At 49.2% G+C, this 17,518-nt stretch overlaps 2 protein-coding genes across 3 annotated transcripts; one reads left to right on the forward strand and one right to left on the reverse strand.

The window, feature by feature from the left end:
- Positions 1-595: 595 nt before the first annotated feature.
- On the forward strand, positions 596-12,847 carry LOC114845905 (wings apart-like protein homolog). 2 transcript variants are annotated; one of them, XM_029134481.3, is made up of 20 exons: positions 596-677; positions 1,634-2,120; positions 3,375-4,092; positions 4,695-5,068; positions 5,173-5,297; positions 6,401-6,496; positions 6,570-6,752; positions 6,823-6,959; positions 7,038-7,149; positions 7,221-7,466; positions 7,582-7,693; positions 7,782-7,876; positions 8,099-8,175; positions 9,399-9,535; positions 9,611-9,726; positions 9,819-9,992; positions 10,226-10,439; positions 10,526-10,614; positions 10,783-10,878; positions 11,124-12,847. In XM_029134481.3, exons 2-20 carry the CDS (start codon positions 1,661-1,663, stop codon positions 11,187-11,189), a joined length of 3,627 nt encoding a protein of 1,208 aa, XP_028990314.1. In that variant the 5' UTR covers positions 596-677; positions 1,634-1,660; the 3' UTR covers positions 11,190-12,847. The 2 variants fall into 2 exon arrangements, with proteins under 2 accessions (XP_028990314.1, XP_028990313.1); XM_029134480.3 differs by having other exon boundaries at positions 605-991.
- Positions 12,848-12,997: 150 nt separating this feature from the next.
- atoh1c (atonal bHLH transcription factor 1c) lies at positions 12,998-13,741 on the reverse strand. The gene has a single exon (XM_029134482.2). It carries the CDS (start codon positions 13,700-13,702, stop codon positions 13,097-13,099), a length of 606 nt encoding a protein of 201 aa, XP_028990315.1. The 5' UTR covers positions 13,703-13,741; the 3' UTR covers positions 12,998-13,096.
- Between the last annotated feature and the right edge of the window lie 3,777 nt (positions 13,742-17,518).

Consider the following 17,518-nt stretch of genomic DNA (forward strand, 5'->3'; position numbering starts at 1 on the left):
TAAGACTACAAACAGTAAGCAATGCCTGACTGGTCTAACAGTCTGCATTGAAAGAAGTAGGTGCAATTTAGCAAATTAAAGGTAAGTGTGGCCACGAACGTGTCTTTTTTATCAGTTAAAATGTTTATTACACTCAATTCATGAGTTTGTGGATGGATCATTTTACAGTGCACTTAATGGACAGTAAAGAGTACTTCGTGTGTTCAGTTTGTTTGTTTAATAAATGTTTATACTATTTGACATGTTTATTTGACAATACTGTAAAAAAAATAAGTTTACTGTATTTTTTAATCGATCTTCTTATGAGTATAAAGGTAACACCTGGACGCAACATTTATAAAATGCTGGTAAATTCTCATTGATAAAATGTCCTATGTTGCTATAAGGCAATTCCGGTTGTAGATGTCAAAATAAAACAAAATCTGTCCAACGTACATGCTCGTGATATTGAATATTATAATCCACACGTATGATCCATGATACCATACATAATGAAATGATAAAATAATTGCATAAATAGTGCTTTGCCCCTACGCGTTACTACAGTTTCTTCGGATGTGTTTTATTTGTAGGGATCGGTTACTCAGGTTCCGGTGGCGTTAAATTATTCCCGGTTAACTTTACGCAGTGGCGGAGTCCAATGGAGGCTTTCGTCGCAACCCTAAGGAGACAATCGAGTACGATTTAGACTGAAAATATGAGCCGAATGCGTTAGATAGGGCTACAAACGGTAAAATTTCCAGGCTGCCTGACCTGCGATCTTCTCCGTTTTTTCAAGCTCATTAAATCGCCTGTACGCGGCGTCTGTTCGGCCTTGTTTATACTGTGCAGGGCAGCTTGAATCAGGGAAGCAGGCCCGGTCCTGTGCGAGTTTAACGACCGTTTTCAAGACTGGAGTGTGATTTGTGCAGATCGATAAAGATCTTTATCTCACCAAGCAAGTAGCATTACCAGCAACAGCCGATGTTCGTGTACCACTAACATTGTATAGGTTTGTACTTTTCTGTCTGTGACACGATGTCAGCTTGTAGTTATTGTTAGCTGTTAGCTAGCGAGCTAGCCCTTTGGTGGAGTGACGACCACTGTTGAGAGTTTGCTAAGCTAATGCTAATACCAAACTCGAGCTACAACTATTGGTCGCTGTTAACCTAGAATCTAATCAAACATATTTATTTATGATACATACGTCATTAAACTGTCACGCGGACAAACTGTCTGATGTCAGCTCATCTAGTCGTCCCTACTAATTGTTGTGCTATCGTCCTGGTAAGCTAACGTTAGCTTGTTATGTCAAACCAGTGGGTACTCAAGACGTTAGCCGAAGGTCTTTACACCCAGCATTACAGTAGCTACGCGTGCTCTATGTAATCACGATGTGGCATTAAATTACATTAAAACATGTCATAATATGTTCTTTTTTGCACTAATTCTGTGATCTGCTCAGTGAACATGACAACATAAAGCTAAATGTATGATTCTTGAGTAAATGTCATGTTTACATTGAACACATGTAGCTGACTAACAAACAGCTTCAGCCAGATGTTCTGACAAACCTGACAAACGAAGTGGCAAAAGCACGTTTATTGAATTTGAAATATATTTTTCTAAATGTATCTGCTTCTTGATTCTCCAGATTTAGGAATATGACACAGATGCAACAATGACATCCAGATTTGGTAAAACCTACAGCCGCAAAGGAGGCGAGGGGACGTCCAAGTTTGATGAGGTCCTGTCCACCAAGAGAGGCACCCTCAGCACCAAATGGGGTGACACCAAATACAAGGCCCGAGTGGGCTCCAAGCGCGCCGGCGTCCCCAAGAGCGACTCTGTCCTGGAGGTGTATAAGAAGCCCCGTCCCTGCGGTGATGCCTCGGAGGATCCGTTCGGGTTCGACAGCGATGAGGAATCCAAGCCCGTGTCATCTCGTGGGGGCAGCAAAGCATCACCTGCGAAGCCAGCATCAGCAGAGCCTCCGCAGGCAGAACGGCCGAGCGCCTCTCTGAGCACAGGGAGCAGGTCCAGCTTCCAGGGAAGGGACTCATGGCTGACCAGTGACAGGAGCCAACCCACAGTGATGGAGGACACGGCCCAGTTTTTCAACAGCAGCAGTTCTGCTCGAGGTAAAGCACAAGCTGCATCTCTGCTTATAATTTGTTTTGTTGGGTCGTGAAGAATAAATGCTTCTGTGCATGTGATTTCAATTGAAGTTTTGTAACACTGCACGAATCTGAAGAATATGGCTGTGTCTGTATTCACTTTTGTGTAAAGCCGTTTGAGTTTTAACAGCAACTGTTCATCACTTTGAGTGAGTTTTCAGTCAGCGGTTTGATCTCCGTATTTCAGTGAGTTCATTTTTTGACAGCAGAGAGGAAATAGTTTGTGTCCTCTCACAGCTTGTCTCTTTTTTGCATTCCGCTTCTCATGCCATTAGCTTTCCATGACCACTGCTAGCTAACTACCTGAGATACAGGTGCACCTCAGTGATTCCCTCAGCTTCCACAGTGTTAGAAGATTGAGAAGCATTAATAGGCAGCACTGAAGTCCAACTGCAACAAGCCTTCCTCAGCTGTGATATCTGCTGACTAAGGCCTGCTACGCTGAATCAGTATATAGGACAACTTAACCAAACCACTCCTTTGATGAAGTCTGCTAGAATAGTAAACTAATGCCACTCTTCAATAATGTAGAGCTGCATTCACGCTGTAGATGCTTTTTTAGATGCTTGTATTAACTGAAACCTGCTGTAAGACTCACAATGGTAAAGTTCAACCCAAACTCTACTAGTGTGACAGGGCAGAGTAAATGCTGGATTCACTCCTGAAGGAGGACTTTAACTGGAGAAGGGTGGAGTGAAAGCTTTCAGAGTCTTGATCAATTACACCCGTAACGCCTGCTCTAGAACAATGCGAGTGTGGTGACGCTGTGGAAGCGTTCAGTCGCCCACTTTGTCGTTCCTGCCACGCCAGCAGAGGCGTCATAAAATCACTGCTGTTCAAGCGCAAGAAGATACTTTCTGATGCTGCTCTGTGAAGCAATTTCCTGTCTGTGCTCTGAGCAGAAAGTCCAGTATTGCAGTATTGTCACCTGTTTGAGTGGAGGCCAAACTGGCCAGCGAGCGCTAACAACCCGAGTCTTTTAAATTCCTTGAAGTAATACGACAAGTTGAAAAGAATGTGTGTGCGTGTGTGACCTCTTTTTAGTCTACTGCAATGTTGGGTAAACTCCTTTCAAGTTTCCTTTGGAAACTTCATGGGGAAAGTCTGTTAGACTGTCTGTGTAATGTACAGTTAGCTCCATAAAAACATACAAAGGACTGAACTAAATCTGTTAATATTTCCCAATTTTCATTTCTCTTCCTGTTTTCCATTTCGCAGGAAAGTCCCAGCAGAGTTCCTCTACATCACTGGAGAACCAACACAGCTACTCGTGGTACCAAAACGCTTGTGAGAGCGACAGTAAGCCCCTAGCACAGAGTACCACCTTGAAGACTGGGTCCAAGGCGGAGTCCACCTATGACTCCTGGGATGCCATCATGGGCCTCCGTCCGCCCTCACCCAGCCTGGAACCTCGCAACCCTGCTCCCACGCTTTCCTGGGCATCCACAGGTATCGCTGCTGGACGCTTTGAGAAGATTGAGACGCCCCCCTCACCTCCACCATTCCAAAGTCCCTCTGAGAGTGAGGAGCTAGGAGGCGACTCAGATTTCCTCGCAGAGATGTCGGACTACTCCCAGGTGTCCAGCAGGAACTCGAACTGTCGAACATACAGGAGGCCAAACAAACAGGGCTCTGGCAAAACGCCCGACTCCAGCAGCTTAGCAGGCACAGTTTTTGGCACAGACGCTCCCACAGCCGTCTCTGACAGCAGTAATAAGGCAACAGGTGGTGGAAGGGGAAGAGGAAGGACGCGAGACTACACAGTCCTGCATCCCTCCTCTGTGTCCATGTGTAACGTCACCATCCAAGACAAAGGGGTGGAGGAGTTCAGCAGCGATGCAGCGCCCTCTAGTGGTGGCAGTAGCTCAGCCTCTGGCAACGCAGCCGAGCTGGAAGGAGGATGGCAGTGGAAGAAAACGGAACAGCAGACCACAAGGTAGACTGACAAGCCTGGGTCCAGAACACTGGAGCTCTTCCATCTGTTTATTATATAAGGGATCTTAGTTACACATGGCTACTTCAAAAAGGCAAACTACTCTTGTAGCATGGAGTCAGATTGGTTGAGAATCAGCAAAGTCAATAACGTGTAGGTTTTGTGTAACGACTTGTTTCACATTTAGTCACATTTAGTTTTTTCATTTGTCTCAGCAGCAACTTCAAGGTAAAAGCGTTTTTTCATTTTGGTCTCATTTTAGGTTAGAACCTTTCATGCACGTTCACTCTGCTTTAATAGAGCTGGTGGTTATGTTTACGCTCAATAAACTCCAATTTTGGGGTTAAAGCTGCTGAAGTGACAGATGTCAAACTAGTCACACTATTCCTTATTTCCACAGACATTTCTTCAAAATACTGCAGATTCATTCTGTTTTACTCAGTTTGAAACTGATAAGTTATTGGAAGAGGATTCATTAAACAGGTCAACTTTTTTGGGCACCAATAGTGGTCGCATGTTACTGAAATGATGAGGTTTATGGATTCCAGAAATGCAGCAGGGTCCAAGAAATGAATGAATTTCCTGATGTCTGCTCATCCCTTCAGGTTTAGACAGACCCAAACCAAGTCCAAGAAGGACAGTAAGCTGGATCTGTTCGGCTTCGAAGATGCCGATGTTCATCAGGAGGAAAACAGCACCGACAGCACAGACGGACGCTCTACTTACAAAATCAAATACTTTGGCTTTGACGACATGAGCGACAGCGACGGAGCCGACAGTGAAGACGACGGCTCCAAAACGAGGAGGAAGGCAGCGAGGACTCCTGTTGCCAAGGAAACCCCAGTGGTTATCGTGGAAGACACAGAGTCCAATGATGTGCCAGATCCCTTTGAGAGGCTGGAGAGTCGAGACGAAAGAAAACCCTCAGCCAAAGACAACAAGACGAATTCTAAGAAGCAGGACAGCAGGATCGGAGCAGGTTAGACTCACACACTGGCGTCCGTCAGGACTGATGCATGATGTTTTCGGTCCTGGGGTCTCATGAGCAGTCCTGATGATGTTGACTGTGCGCTTTGTCTGCAGACATCCTGGACTTCACCGAGGAGGGCCTCAGGGTGGTGGCTGGGTTTCCCACGAGGCCGCCTCAAAGCAAAGCGGCCGAGAAGAATCCAGACACCTTTCGAAGGATCTTCAGTGCACATAAGAAGGTCAGACAAGGTTCATACAGAGAGGCTGTGCCTGGCTGTGGGGACGGTTTTACACGCGTGTGTGTGTTCGTGTGTGCGCGCGCGCGTGTTCATGTGTGTGCACGCGTTCGTGTGTGCACGCGTTCGTGTGTGCACGCGTTCGTGTGTGCGCGCGCGCGTTCGTGTGTGCGTGCGCAGATCTCTGCTCAGCTCGTCTGAGGGGGATGAGGCCAGGATTGAGTTGTCCGTGAGCATCTTTAAGCTGCTCCTCTCTTATTTATGAGCCTGCTAATGCTGTGCGGTTTCCTGGCTCTCAGATCTGACTGGATGTCAGATTATTGATCACCTGAGAGCCTGCAAACCTTTTTATAGCGGAGTAGATGGAGCAGCAGCGTTGAAGCAGACCAGTAAAGTAACATTTATTGTTCTTAAGCTGTCGTTGCGTCTTGAGGTTCTGCGTGTTCCATGTTCTGTGTATGAAGTGAGCCTAATGAAGTTAAGTGTGCCGGTGGCTGTTGAGGAGTTGGGCTGCTGTTTTCCTCCTCCCTCCTTTCTGCTTATTTCTCCCATGCTGCTTAGCGGCGGGTGGGTAGGTGTCCGCCTGTGCCATTCAGCTCCTGCAGGAGGCTTGAAAGGGTCGTGTTGATTTTCCAGCAGGCCAAAGCTCATCCCCAAACTTGCTTTTGTCTCAGCTTATTAACCCTGCGGTGCCCACCCCCCCCCCACACACACAGCCAACGCGCTCTCTTTATTTCTTTTCTCTCTGTTCTGTCTTTCCTTCATTCGCTCTTTGTTTCATGAAGCCCCAGCAACCATCAACCGCAGGTTTGGCAAAAATGTGTGCAGAGGAGAGATGAGCCAAAGATGAAGGGCTGAGGGAGGATGCTGGTGTGTCCTGCTGTTTGATTACTTCTGGCTGCCCCTCACCACTTCATTATGCATCTAGTTATCTTGTTTTCTCTATGTTTTCGTCTTTTTACTCCATCTCTTGATGGATTTCTTCATTTCTGGTTTTTACACATGGTCAAAGGTTGATTCATACTTGAGTGGAGAATTGTGTGTAAAGTTTTTTTTTTTTTGCCTCTTGGTTTGTTTATTCACTGCTCTGTGCTCTTGTGTTTCAGTCTCCCACCAAAGCGGTGTATAACGCCAGGCACTGGACGTTGGAGAGCGAGGAGGAGCCGCCTCCAACTTTTATTTCTCGACCCCAGACAGCGCCTGTAAGTGCACGCATACACTATCAGATGGACAGGTGCGTCAGCCTTCGGTTCTGATCAGAGGCTCCTTTTCCAGGCGTCGGCATCTGCATCCGTGGTCACAGGAGGAGCCAGCAAGGAGCCCACCAGCGCTCCGAAGGATGACGGCGTGTTCAAGGCTCCTCCTCCTCCACCCAAGGTCACCAAGAGTGTCACCGTTCCCAGCGATCCCTACCAGGACACGGTCACTGTACGCAAATGCCACAAAGAGCACAAGGAGGTATGTGCCTTAAAGTGTCCAACCGGAATGAAGAGCAGTCTTCGAGCTGCTCACTCTCCACTGTCCTCAGTTGTACACAGTTGTCCGACAAGTGAAGCATTTCAATGACGTGGTGGAGTTTGGAGAGAACCAGGAGTTTACGGACGATTTTGAATATTTGGCTACTGGTCTGAAGACGGGACAGCCTCTCAACACGCGATGCCTTAGGTAGGACCTGCTGCGGTCGTCTGGTCTCACCCAGCGCCATGCGACTCTACACATGAGGTGTGTTCTATTGTCCTCCAGTGTGATCAGCCTGGCGACGCGCTGCGCCATGCCCAGCTTCAGGATGCACCTCAGGGCCAGAGGGAAGGTGGCTCAGGTCTTCAAGACACTCAACGATGCACCACAGCATCCGGTAAGGATTGGATTCACAAGGACGTTTAGATCGATTGGAAATTTGGGTCTAACTCTTTGATGGTTCTGCAGAACCTGGCTCTGTGCACGGCCTCGCTGATGTACATCCTGAGTAGAGACCGGCTCAATATGGATCTGGACCGGTCCTGTCTGGACCTGATGATCAGGCTGCTGGAGCTGGACCAGGACCAGGGGGCCGGGGCGGTGAGCGACTCCCCTGCTCAGTTCAGTGCCAAGGAAATTGCCAAGATGAAGGGAAAGATCCGGAAGCTTTGTGACACCGTGCACAACAAGCATCTGGACCTGCAGAATATAACGGTACACACACAACCCTGGCTCTGCTTTTCTAAGAAGCATTAGGCATCCAGGATTATTCCAACTGGCTAGTGACTGAGCCTGTGTGATGCCTTCATTCCCCTCTTCCTTCATGTAGACGGGTCATTTAGCAATGGAGACATTGCTGTCACTTACTTCCAAACGAGCCGGGGACTGGTTCAAAGAGGAGCTTCGGCTGCTGGGAGGACTGGACCACATAGTAGATAAAGGTAAAGAAAAGACAAAGCTGCAAAATAACAACCAAAGAATTGACGATGCATCTGGTCCCTGATCAAAAGTGTCCTACTGTTTCCACAGTGAAGGAGTGTGTTGACAACCTGAACCAGGAGGAGAAGGAGAAGCTGGTTTCTTCTCTGTGGGGGGCTGAGAGGTGTTTACGGGTCCTGGAGAGTGTAAGTGTTCGACCCGGCCCCAGAGTCAACCTTGTGGTTGTGGAGCTACACGGGTCAAGGTTTAATCTGTGTTTCCATTAAGTCCCCTGGGTTCTTCTAGAATGTTGGAGTCTTCTGTGTGAGCGTTAAATTGAGTCAGAAACACTCACCCCTCACGGCAACAGCAGGAGACGCTTCATTTACAGCTCATGTCTTACTGGGAGTGTTTGTGTGCACATTCAGGTCACGGTCCACAACCCAGAGAACCAGGGCTACTTGATCGCCTACAAAGACTCATCACTCATCATCTCCTCTGCAAAGTGAGCACACACACACACACACACACACACACACACACACACACACACACACACACACACACACACACAGGTCATTCTGACTAGAAGTGCTCAATCACTCACTCACTGTGTTGGCGGCCTGCTGCTTTCTGTCTGTGCTGTTATTAGGGTCTTGTTGTATAATTTCCTCGGTGACATCCTGTCCGTCATAGCAGCGACCTCTGACCTCACCCCTAACGTTTGGCAGAACTGACGAAGTGACGTGACCTCTCTCCTGCTGCGTTCTCTTTAGTGCTGTCCTGCCTCTTATATTGTTGTCACCTGATATGATGTCATTTCTTTGAAGCTGGTAAATAGATACATTATAGGTCTTATTGCATTTACTTTCTTAGCATTTCTCCTTTACCCTCTGTGTGACCGGACCTCGGCCCCTGCTGAAGGTCTGGGGGGGATTTCTGAGGCGGGGGCTCGACAAAGAGCTGCTGTCTGTGCGGGTGACACAGGCCTCGGTTCGAGCGTTCAGCTGTCCTCCCTGTTAACTCGATTAACCCTGAGAGAGGGAGCAAGCGCGACCTCACACACAGAGTAAATCCAGTCGTCTGTACTTGACTTGGGCGTCGTCTTTCTTCGCTGACTCCTTTCCTCCTTCTTCCGACTCTTTGAGTGTTCACCCGCTGCTCTAATTGTTTCAACCCAGACTCTCCCTCTGCCTCTGAGTGTCTCAGCCTAATCCAATCAATCCAGGCAGCACACACCATGAACTGTCCTCATGTTTGAAAGGATCCTTTTGCTTTGTCACCTGTTTAATTCTGGTCTCGTCTCCTGACTCAGACTTACTCTGGTAAAACACATTACATATTGTTGTGACACGTGTCTCTTTCTGTCCATCTTTGTCTCTGTCCTGATCCTCGGGCTCTGGTTTCTGTTCTGTGTTCAGTGGCTTGTGTCGTTAGATTTAATCTAGTTATCTGCATCAGGCTGCTGACCTGCTTTGCCCCATTCTGCTGCTGCAGCCGGCCTCCGTCTGTGTCTGTAGTGAATGCTGCTCTGTTTTATGTTGAAGTAAAATCGGAGCACAGTCATAGGACGTGATGAATAAAAAGGTTCCCCCCTGTTTTAGTGTAAACCTCACGTTAACATCTGACACAGACACGATACTGGGCTGAAAACCTGTAAAAACGTGACGCCAGTCCTCCTGATATGTTAAACCCAGGACTTTGTATTTAACCCTTCACTCCTCTTAGGGCCCTAAGGCGATGTGAGGAGATGGTCCAGTGTTATTGCAGGGAGGGGAACTCGGACCGGGCTCTGGTGGGGAAAGCACTAGAGAACTGTATGAAAGCCATCATCGGTGTCCTGCTCAACCTGACGCATGACAACGGTTAGTACACGCTGATTATGTCAACGCGCCTTTTATTACTGTGATGGCAGCATGTGCTGATCCGTGTTTGTGCAGAGTGGGGCAGCACCAAGACAGGAGAACAGGAAGATCTAATAGTGACAGCTCTCAACTGTGTCCTCAAAGTCCCTCAGTATCTGCCACAGGAGCAGAGGTTCGACATACGAGTACTGGTGAGCACAAACTCTACTAAACATGTCAGAGGTCAAATACCCCAAAAGGCATATTCTACATATAGTGTGTGTGTGTGTGTGTGTGTGTTCAGGGTCTGGGTCTGCTTATCAACTTGGTGGAGTACAGCGCCAGGAACAGGTACTGTCTGATGGAGATGGAGACGGAGGGAGGTCAGGGTCCCTGCGATTCCACCGTCCTGCTCAGTCCTCAACATCAAGCGATCACCAGCACCGGCCCAATGAGCGCCATCGCTGTTCTAGTACAGGTGAGCATGGTGTAGAGAGAGCAGTCAACTGGATCAACTTAAAGATAAAGCCCCGAGTCAGTAACTGTCCTTCAGTGAAGCTAGGTACATTCTGAAAGAAAAGAATTAGAACTTTTGACATTTATATTTTTGGCTGGAAATGATTGTTTACTCCTGGTATAAGAACAATGGCCCATGTTTAGTTGGTTGAGTTTGCTAAAATCCTGAATCGCATGTCTCCTCCTCCCACTCAGCTCTTCCTCCAGCGCGAACATGCTGCCATGCTGGCTGAGGCGCAGACTGATGACCTCATCAAAGAAGCTCCCAAGCCTGCGCTAGACCAGAGCGGCCAGTGGCAGGAGACGAGCGGAGAGATCCAGTGGATCGCCAACGACGACCACACCGACAAACAGGACGAAGACAAGAAGAAGGAGGAGGAGGAGGAAGAGGAGCTCGACCTCAACAAAGGTAGGGCAGCAGCCGGTCCCACGGTTCGCTTCTTCTGTGTAAAACATGTCCTCTTCATCTTCCTCTTCCTCTTCTGCCGTCCTCAGCTCTGCAGCACGCAGGGAAGCACATGGAGGACTGCATCGTGGCCTCCTACACAGCTCTGCTGCTGGGCTGCCTCTGTCAGGGAAGCTCTGTGAGTGGACCTGAAACTCATTTTATCTGTTTGTCTGTTATACGTGAGGTTTATTGACATTTATATAAAAACACAGAAAACCTCTTATACATAATTTTTGATGAATAATAATCACTAACAAATGCTCTAAATGTGACTGGAGACTTTGTCTTTGTTTCTCTCCACCAGGCGAATGTGACTACTGTGAGGGAGAACCTACCTAAAGGAGATTTTTCCATCTTGACAGAAATGCTGAAAAAATTCCTCAACTTCATGAACCTCACTGTGAGTCTCTGGCCTTTTGGTTCTGTAAATGACAGCTGACTGGAACCCAGTGAGCGAGTGAATACTTCATGATGTGAACGTCGCGTTTACACATGAAGGTTCAGAGGAGCGAGTGTGAACGTACAGTTAGAGCTAAAGAGAGCTGAGCCACATTCTACTAAGCTGGTGTTAATATAAGGTGACGAGCAATCAAACATGAGTGTGTCTCCTCCTGTTTTGGTGACTGGCCTCTACTCTCTTTGCAGTGTGACGTCGGCACCACAGGACAGAAGTCCATCTCCAGGATCATTGACTATCTGGAGCACTGCTAGTCATACAACACACATACACAACCAACATCTTCATCATCATCACCTCCGCAGTTCGCTGCTGGACACACTCCTCCTCATCACCACCACCACACGATCTCCATAGCCATGGCTCAGCGACGGAGACTCTTAAACGGCCCTTGAATTTAACTTTCTGGTGAACTTCAGGAGGCTCAGTGGCTTCAGACTCTAACGCAGCCCAACTCAGTATTCAGTGTCATTTCACCCTCCTTTTATTTATATTGCATTGTTTCTTTTAAATTCAGTGTGGCTCCTCTTTCCATCGATTGATTGCAGATTAAACTGAAGCTGCCATTTTCTCCAGGCTCCATCAAGGCCTCACACCACTCAGCTCGGCCTCTAAAGCTGATAATTGGCAAAATGAGTGGTCACGTCGTGTCTCTCAAGTGGTTCTTCTATTCTTGTTTGCTCCTTCTCTTTGTGCCGTTTTGACCTGTGGACTCAGTTGGAAGTAGATGCTTTGAGGCAGACGAATCAAAAAGTATGGATCTGTTCTGGACAGAGTTCACGCGGCGCTGACTGGCCGTCTGGTGCAGAGCTGCGGTGGCTGCGCCTGCAGGTGTCTGCGTGGGCTCTGTTTCCTCTAGTTCACAGCGTTTCTCTCCTCGAGTTCACCAGAAGCGTCTCTCTTCCTGCCGAGCTCGCTCCAGTCGGTCTGCGCCAGAATAACACACCCAGGACCCTCTGGAAACTTTGATGCCCCCCTTAAAATCATCAAAGTTGTGAAGTGGTCCGAACCAGAACCTGACGACCTTCAGGTCTTTTTCAATTACTGCCTGTGTGCACTTGAAGGTAAAGGTGGGGTCTTCAATCACAGTACAAACGCACACACGAGTTGAGGAGCTGCTTCATTCCTTGGTGCTGAACCCTTTACGGAGCAAGTCCATACTTTTTTTTTTCCATTTAAACTGAAACCGTTAAAGTACAAGGTCACAAACTTCTTAGCAAGATGTTAGTTCTTTGCTCTTTTCCTGGTTTCCCACAATGCATTGCAGCAACCTCAGTGAGAGAGTGGAGGTGCTGGATGCTGTAAAGCGTAACGTTCCTGATGGGATGCATTTGGTTTGAAGGGCCCTCTGTTCGAGGCGGAGGTGAAGAAATGAGCCATTTAGTTTGTTTTCGCTCAGATACGAGCAGACGCTCCACTTGCTTTTGTGTTTTGGAGAATTGGAATGGGTCTGTGTGTTATTTTTTTTGTTCCTCTGAATTTCATCAGCTGTTAAAGTTAAAAATGCAAATCATCGAACATGTTCATGCTGTTATTTTGTACTTGTCTCTCTCACAGTTGGACAGTCACACTCCTTTAAGAAAAAGTTTACAAGAGCTTTATTCACAGACGTCTGGAAGAGCTTTTTGTACAGTCCCTGTACATAGAATGATTTCCTCCCATCAGAGGGAGGCTGATGGGAGGGGGGGAGGTTCTGGGTGAGATGGGGGAGGAGGGAGGGCCGGTAGACTCTACTTTTTCGGAACCTGGCTCTGTTTTTCTTTTTCTGAAGCCTTTTCCCGTGTTATTTTGGACAGAGCTTCTTAACAAGCTACAAACTGCAGGAATACTTGATCTTTGTACCAATTTGCAGACTGATGTCTTTGGTTACCTGTAAATAGTTTTAAAATAATAAAAGTTGCTACTTTCAGTACTTCCTGCCCCTTTTTCTTTTTCTTGCGATGTTTCTGTAAAAATGTTGGCCCTTTGGCACAAAACCTTTGAGTTGAGAGATGTTTCTTACAAATGCATAATGTCAGCTATGTAGAGATGGTTCAACACACTGGAAAACAACGAGTCACTGTAGAGCTTAATGTGTTTTACTGTGCGACCAGGAAGCAAATAATAAAAAAGAAATGTACACCAGTGGAAATAGTTGGAATATTTGAAAAAAGCGCTGATGTCACTTTGTGCCGCTCGTTCTCTCCCACAAGTCGTCCTCTCGACCCCGCTGCTCCTCCGTGCGCAGCCGCGCGCCGCCTCCCTTCCCGGTGCGAACGTCTGTAACGGAGCCCGACGGCTCGTCTACCAATGTGGCCCCCTGTGAAGCCGGAGCCCCCGAGGGCCTCAGTGCGTCGGTCGGAGCCGAGCCTCCACCGCCTCCCTCCTGGAGCAGCTCGCTGAGGGTGGCGATGTAGATCTGCGCCATTTGGAGGGTCTCGGATTTGGAGAGCTTCTTGTCGCTCTCCAGGTTCGGGATGACGCTGCGGAGCCGGTCGAAGGCGACGTTGAGGCCGAGCATCCTCCTCCTCTCCCGGGCGTTGGCAGCGAGGCGCCGCCTCCTCTGCGCGCGTTCCAGCGCGCACTTGTCCGGGTGCAGGTGGTGCAACGCGGGGCCCATCCGCAGCTCCACGATGGCGCACGGAGGCTCGTGGTGGTCCGCGTGGCGCTCCTGCGCACGGCTCCGGTGCAACAGAGCGTGGACGTGTCCGTGCCGCGGCGCCGGCCCCACGCCGCCGTCCGGCTGCACCGAGACGAAAGGCGCAAAAAGACTTTTACGCGGCGGCATCGTGTGTTCCTGTGCAAAGCACCAAACACTGTCGCTCCGCTGGCACTTTTATGGGCAAACGCAGGCGCGTTCGGGGAGGTGGGAGTGGGAGTGGGAGTGGGTGCTCCGGGGCGTGGAGAGGGTCGTGTGCTGCCTGACAAACAGAGCCCGAGTCCGCCGCAGGAGGTCCATTAACCAAGTTCATCAAAAGAGGATTAGAAGCGTCTCACTGCGGCCGATCCGGGCAGGCGCCCAAGCAGAGGAGGGGCAGCGAGGAGGGGCAGAGCGGGAATCCAACCCGCAACCCTCAAAGGTCCCGCTGCCTCTGCTCCACGAGCATCGGAGCTTTTCTCCCTTGTTGTGTGTCTGTTCAGGATGAATGTGCTGCGTGGAGCGTTTAAACACTGCAGCTGCTGCTAATGAAACCAGTGTTGACCTGAGCTCGTTAAAAGCCCGCGTGCCTCAGAGCTCGTCGCCGCGTCCTCTCTCAGGTGCATCTTTGGGACGTGTCGTCCGTCGCGTCGCCGCCTGTTTTGAGGCTGATTCAAAGCGGTGCCGTTGATGCTGACTGACAGGACCTGGCAGCTCGCAGCACGTCCTGGCCGGCCGTCGTGTGCCAGCGTGGCACCGGGCCAGCGCCAGGACGGCATAATGGGCTCCTTATGGCGGAGGGTCCGGTGGGGGTTCGGCTCCACAGCTCCCATGACAGTTCTGGCACGCTCCACTGTGTTGAACCCAATGAAACGGCTCATTGCAGCCAGTGGACAGACACGGGCCACAGATCAAACCTTCAGTCCGCCCCGACAGGCCCACAGCGCGGTCCACTGGCCGGCCCGGCCCGCGGCCCGGCCCGCGGCCCGGACCCGCTTGTCTACGGCCCGGCCCACAGCGCGGTCCACTGGCCGGCCCGGCCCACGGCCCGGACCCGCTTGTCTACGGCCCGGCCCACGGCCCGGACCCGCTTGTCCACGGCCCGGCCCGCGGCCCGGCCCACGGCCCGGCCCACGGCCCGGCCCACGGCCCGGACCCGCTTGTCTACGGCCCGGCCCACGGCCCGGACCCGCTTGTCTACGGCCCGGCCCGCGGCCCGGTCCACCACCTCCTTCTGCTCCTCACAGCTTCTGGGGTTGCAGATATGTTGAAGCCGCATTTCACACCTTTGACCTCATTCACAGATTCATTATGGCGACTCAGCATTAACTGATTGGTTTGGACTGAACTGGGAAGACCTCTGATGGAGTTTGTGGACTTCACTCGGCGCTGAGGGAAGTTGGCCCAGTGTCCACACGACTGTTGGGTTTTAGTTAATTGGTGTTTGGCTTCTTGCTTTGATTAATCAAACTCAGTGGTTTCAGCTCATTCCTGATTTCTATGTAAATCCTGAAGCTTCTGTCCGTCACACAAGGTTTTACTGCATTTGTCTGGCACTCGAGTTGTTTTTTAGCCCAGAGCCGGTTTCGAGGACGAGGTCGGTCTTTAAATGCTTCAGCAGGACAGAAGCAACGTCATTGATTTCCACTAAAGCAGCTCCTTTAATATTCACAGCGAACGATCGGCCATAAAGCCTCATTCCACTGTGAACGTCACCTCCTCCGTGCACACCAGTCCAGTCCAGGCAGACCTGCCCTGTGTTGCTGATGTCTGGGATCCGTTTCAGTGCGTTGCATCATGGTTCAGATAAAAGCTTCATATGTTTTTATTCTGCTTGTTCTTTTATTTGTGTTTGCAATTAACGCAACCATTGAACCGTTACAGATGAAATTTGAATGAAGACACAACTTATATTAAAAATAATGATGTTAATACAAACTATTAATACTAATGACTTCAAGCTCTGCAAAATAGAATTGTGTTGTTGTGTTAAAGCAGTGCCGCTTTGCAGCCGTTGTTTGATTGTGTAGTCTGACTCTGAGCACTCCTGGCGCTGATTGGACCGGCCGACCGGGTCGGTACAGGTGACAGTCGTCCACACACCCGGCCCAGTGGCAGCTGAGCAGAAAGTAACAGAAACCCTTTGATGTAGCGACATCACAGGCTCAGATAACGCGCCAGATCAATGGCTCCCACTCACACACGCTAGAATGGACACACACAAGGATGAACACAAATTACTCGCACAAAGCCCTCGACACACTCGTTTGTCTCATTTCACACCAGTGGTCCTTCCTTCCTCCCTCATTGTGTTTCCCCTTAGACACATACACACACACACACACACACACACACACACACACACACACACACACACACACACACACACACACACACACACACACACACACACACACACACACACACGCATTAGTTTCACTATACATCACAGCATCCTCCTGTTCTCCCTGCAGGTCCAATTACTAATCATTGATTAGTCCAGATCTGTGTGTGTGTGTGTGTGTGTGTGTGTGTGTGTGTGTGTGTGTGTGTGTGTGTGTGTGTGTGTGGCCACGAGTGTAATCGGCCGTGTCGCCCCACTAATGAAACATTGGCTTCTTTGCAGCACACACATACTGTATGGCTCACGACCTCCTGATCCAGGTCTGCACCGGCTTTACTCATGGCTAAAAGCTCTGAACGAGCAGATGTTGTAGTTTTAGTAGCAGCGCTTCACTGGAAACGATCCTTCGTCCATCGTTTCCTGCAGAGGAAGCTCCAGGAGGAGTCGATTGGTCACTGGCTGCGGCTTCTGAATCCTGCAAACACCCAGTGCTGCTGCATTTGTTTAACCACTGTTACAATAATGTAGATGCTTCCATCCCTTTTCTTTACAGCATGAACCTCCATCATCACATCAATCCTCCCAATCTCTAGAAGGTTAACAAATGTTCATACATTTTCTAAATATCATTTCAACTTGAAATGATAGAAATGTTAATTTGTAAAAATTCCCCTGATGTGTCTTCTTTGTCCCAAATGATCAACACTTTCTGCAGTTTTCCAACGCCCACCTCTCAAACTTGTCATGACTTTCTAAAAATATAATATATTTCTAAACAACCACTTTTCAAAGACATGCTCATTTCCAGGTGATTCCCATAACGGTTCTGGTTCTGAGCAGAGTGGTTTTGGTTCTGAGGTGATGATTCTGATACCTCACATCACCAAATTAGACTAATAATGAAATAAAAATAATAATAATAATAATAATAAATAAAACTAATAATGGGATTTTATTTTAATGTCAGTTCTCAAAGAGTTCTCAAAGACACTGCAGCCTGTGTGTGTGTGTGTGTGTGTGTGTGTGTGTGTGTGTGTGTGTGTGTGCAGGATCTCCATGGCAACAAGCAAAGGCCAGACTGGAGGGATGCATGATGAAGATGTGGCTGAATGCTGTGCTAAAGGTGAGTCGGTGGACATGACCCCGCCCACTGATTCAGAGGCTGTCAGCCAATCAGAAACCAGCGTTCTTGTGCTAACACGCTATCTCCCTGTCTTCGGATCATCATCATCTCGCAGTCTGAGCTCCATGCAGCTCTCTGCCCTGAACCCGGTGTCTCCCCGGCTCCTCTCAGCTGTCTCCACTTTGACAGAGGATCCGCTTGGTCGTGTTTTCCTCACCGTGACACGTTGACCCACCGACCTCTACCTGTTCCTGCCTGCTCCAGGAACCCCCACCGACCGATGATTAATTATAGATGCACGAGGCAGGAGGGAGAGGGGAAGTCAGAAGCGTCGGGTCGGATTATGAATGAGGCCTTGGAGGAGAGAACCGGAGATGAGCCTGAGGATGAGGAGCCACATTACAGCTCACTGCATTCGCCCTGTTTGTGCTTCCACTCATGAGCTAAGACTTGGTGTGAGGCGTTTACTGGCAGAGAAGAGAGTTGGCCATTTACAACA

This window comes from Betta splendens, chromosome 19, assembly GCF_900634795.4.
Source record: "Betta splendens chromosome 19, fBetSpl5.4, whole genome shotgun sequence".
NCBI classification, from domain to species: Eukaryota; Metazoa; Chordata; class Actinopteri; order Anabantiformes; family Osphronemidae; genus Betta; species Betta splendens.

Bases quoted from the DNA above. Each gene is read 5' to 3' on its own strand.
- atoh1c (XM_029134482.2), bottom strand. From the start codon at position 13,702: ATGCCGCCGCGTAAAAGTCTTTTTGCGCCTTTCGTCTCGGTGCAGCCG.
- LOC114845905 (XM_029134481.3), top strand. From the start codon at position 1,661: ATGACATCCAGATTTGGTAAAACCTACAGCCGCAAAGGAGGCGAGGGG. The intron at 10,615-10,782 runs GTGAGTGGACCT...TCTCTCCACCAG, and splicing joins GCCTCTGTCAGGGAAGCTCT to GCGAATGTGACTACTGTGAG. The intron at 10,879-11,123 runs GTGAGTCTCTGG...CTCTCTTTGCAG, and splicing joins TCAACTTCATGAACCTCACT to TGTGACGTCGGCACCACAGG.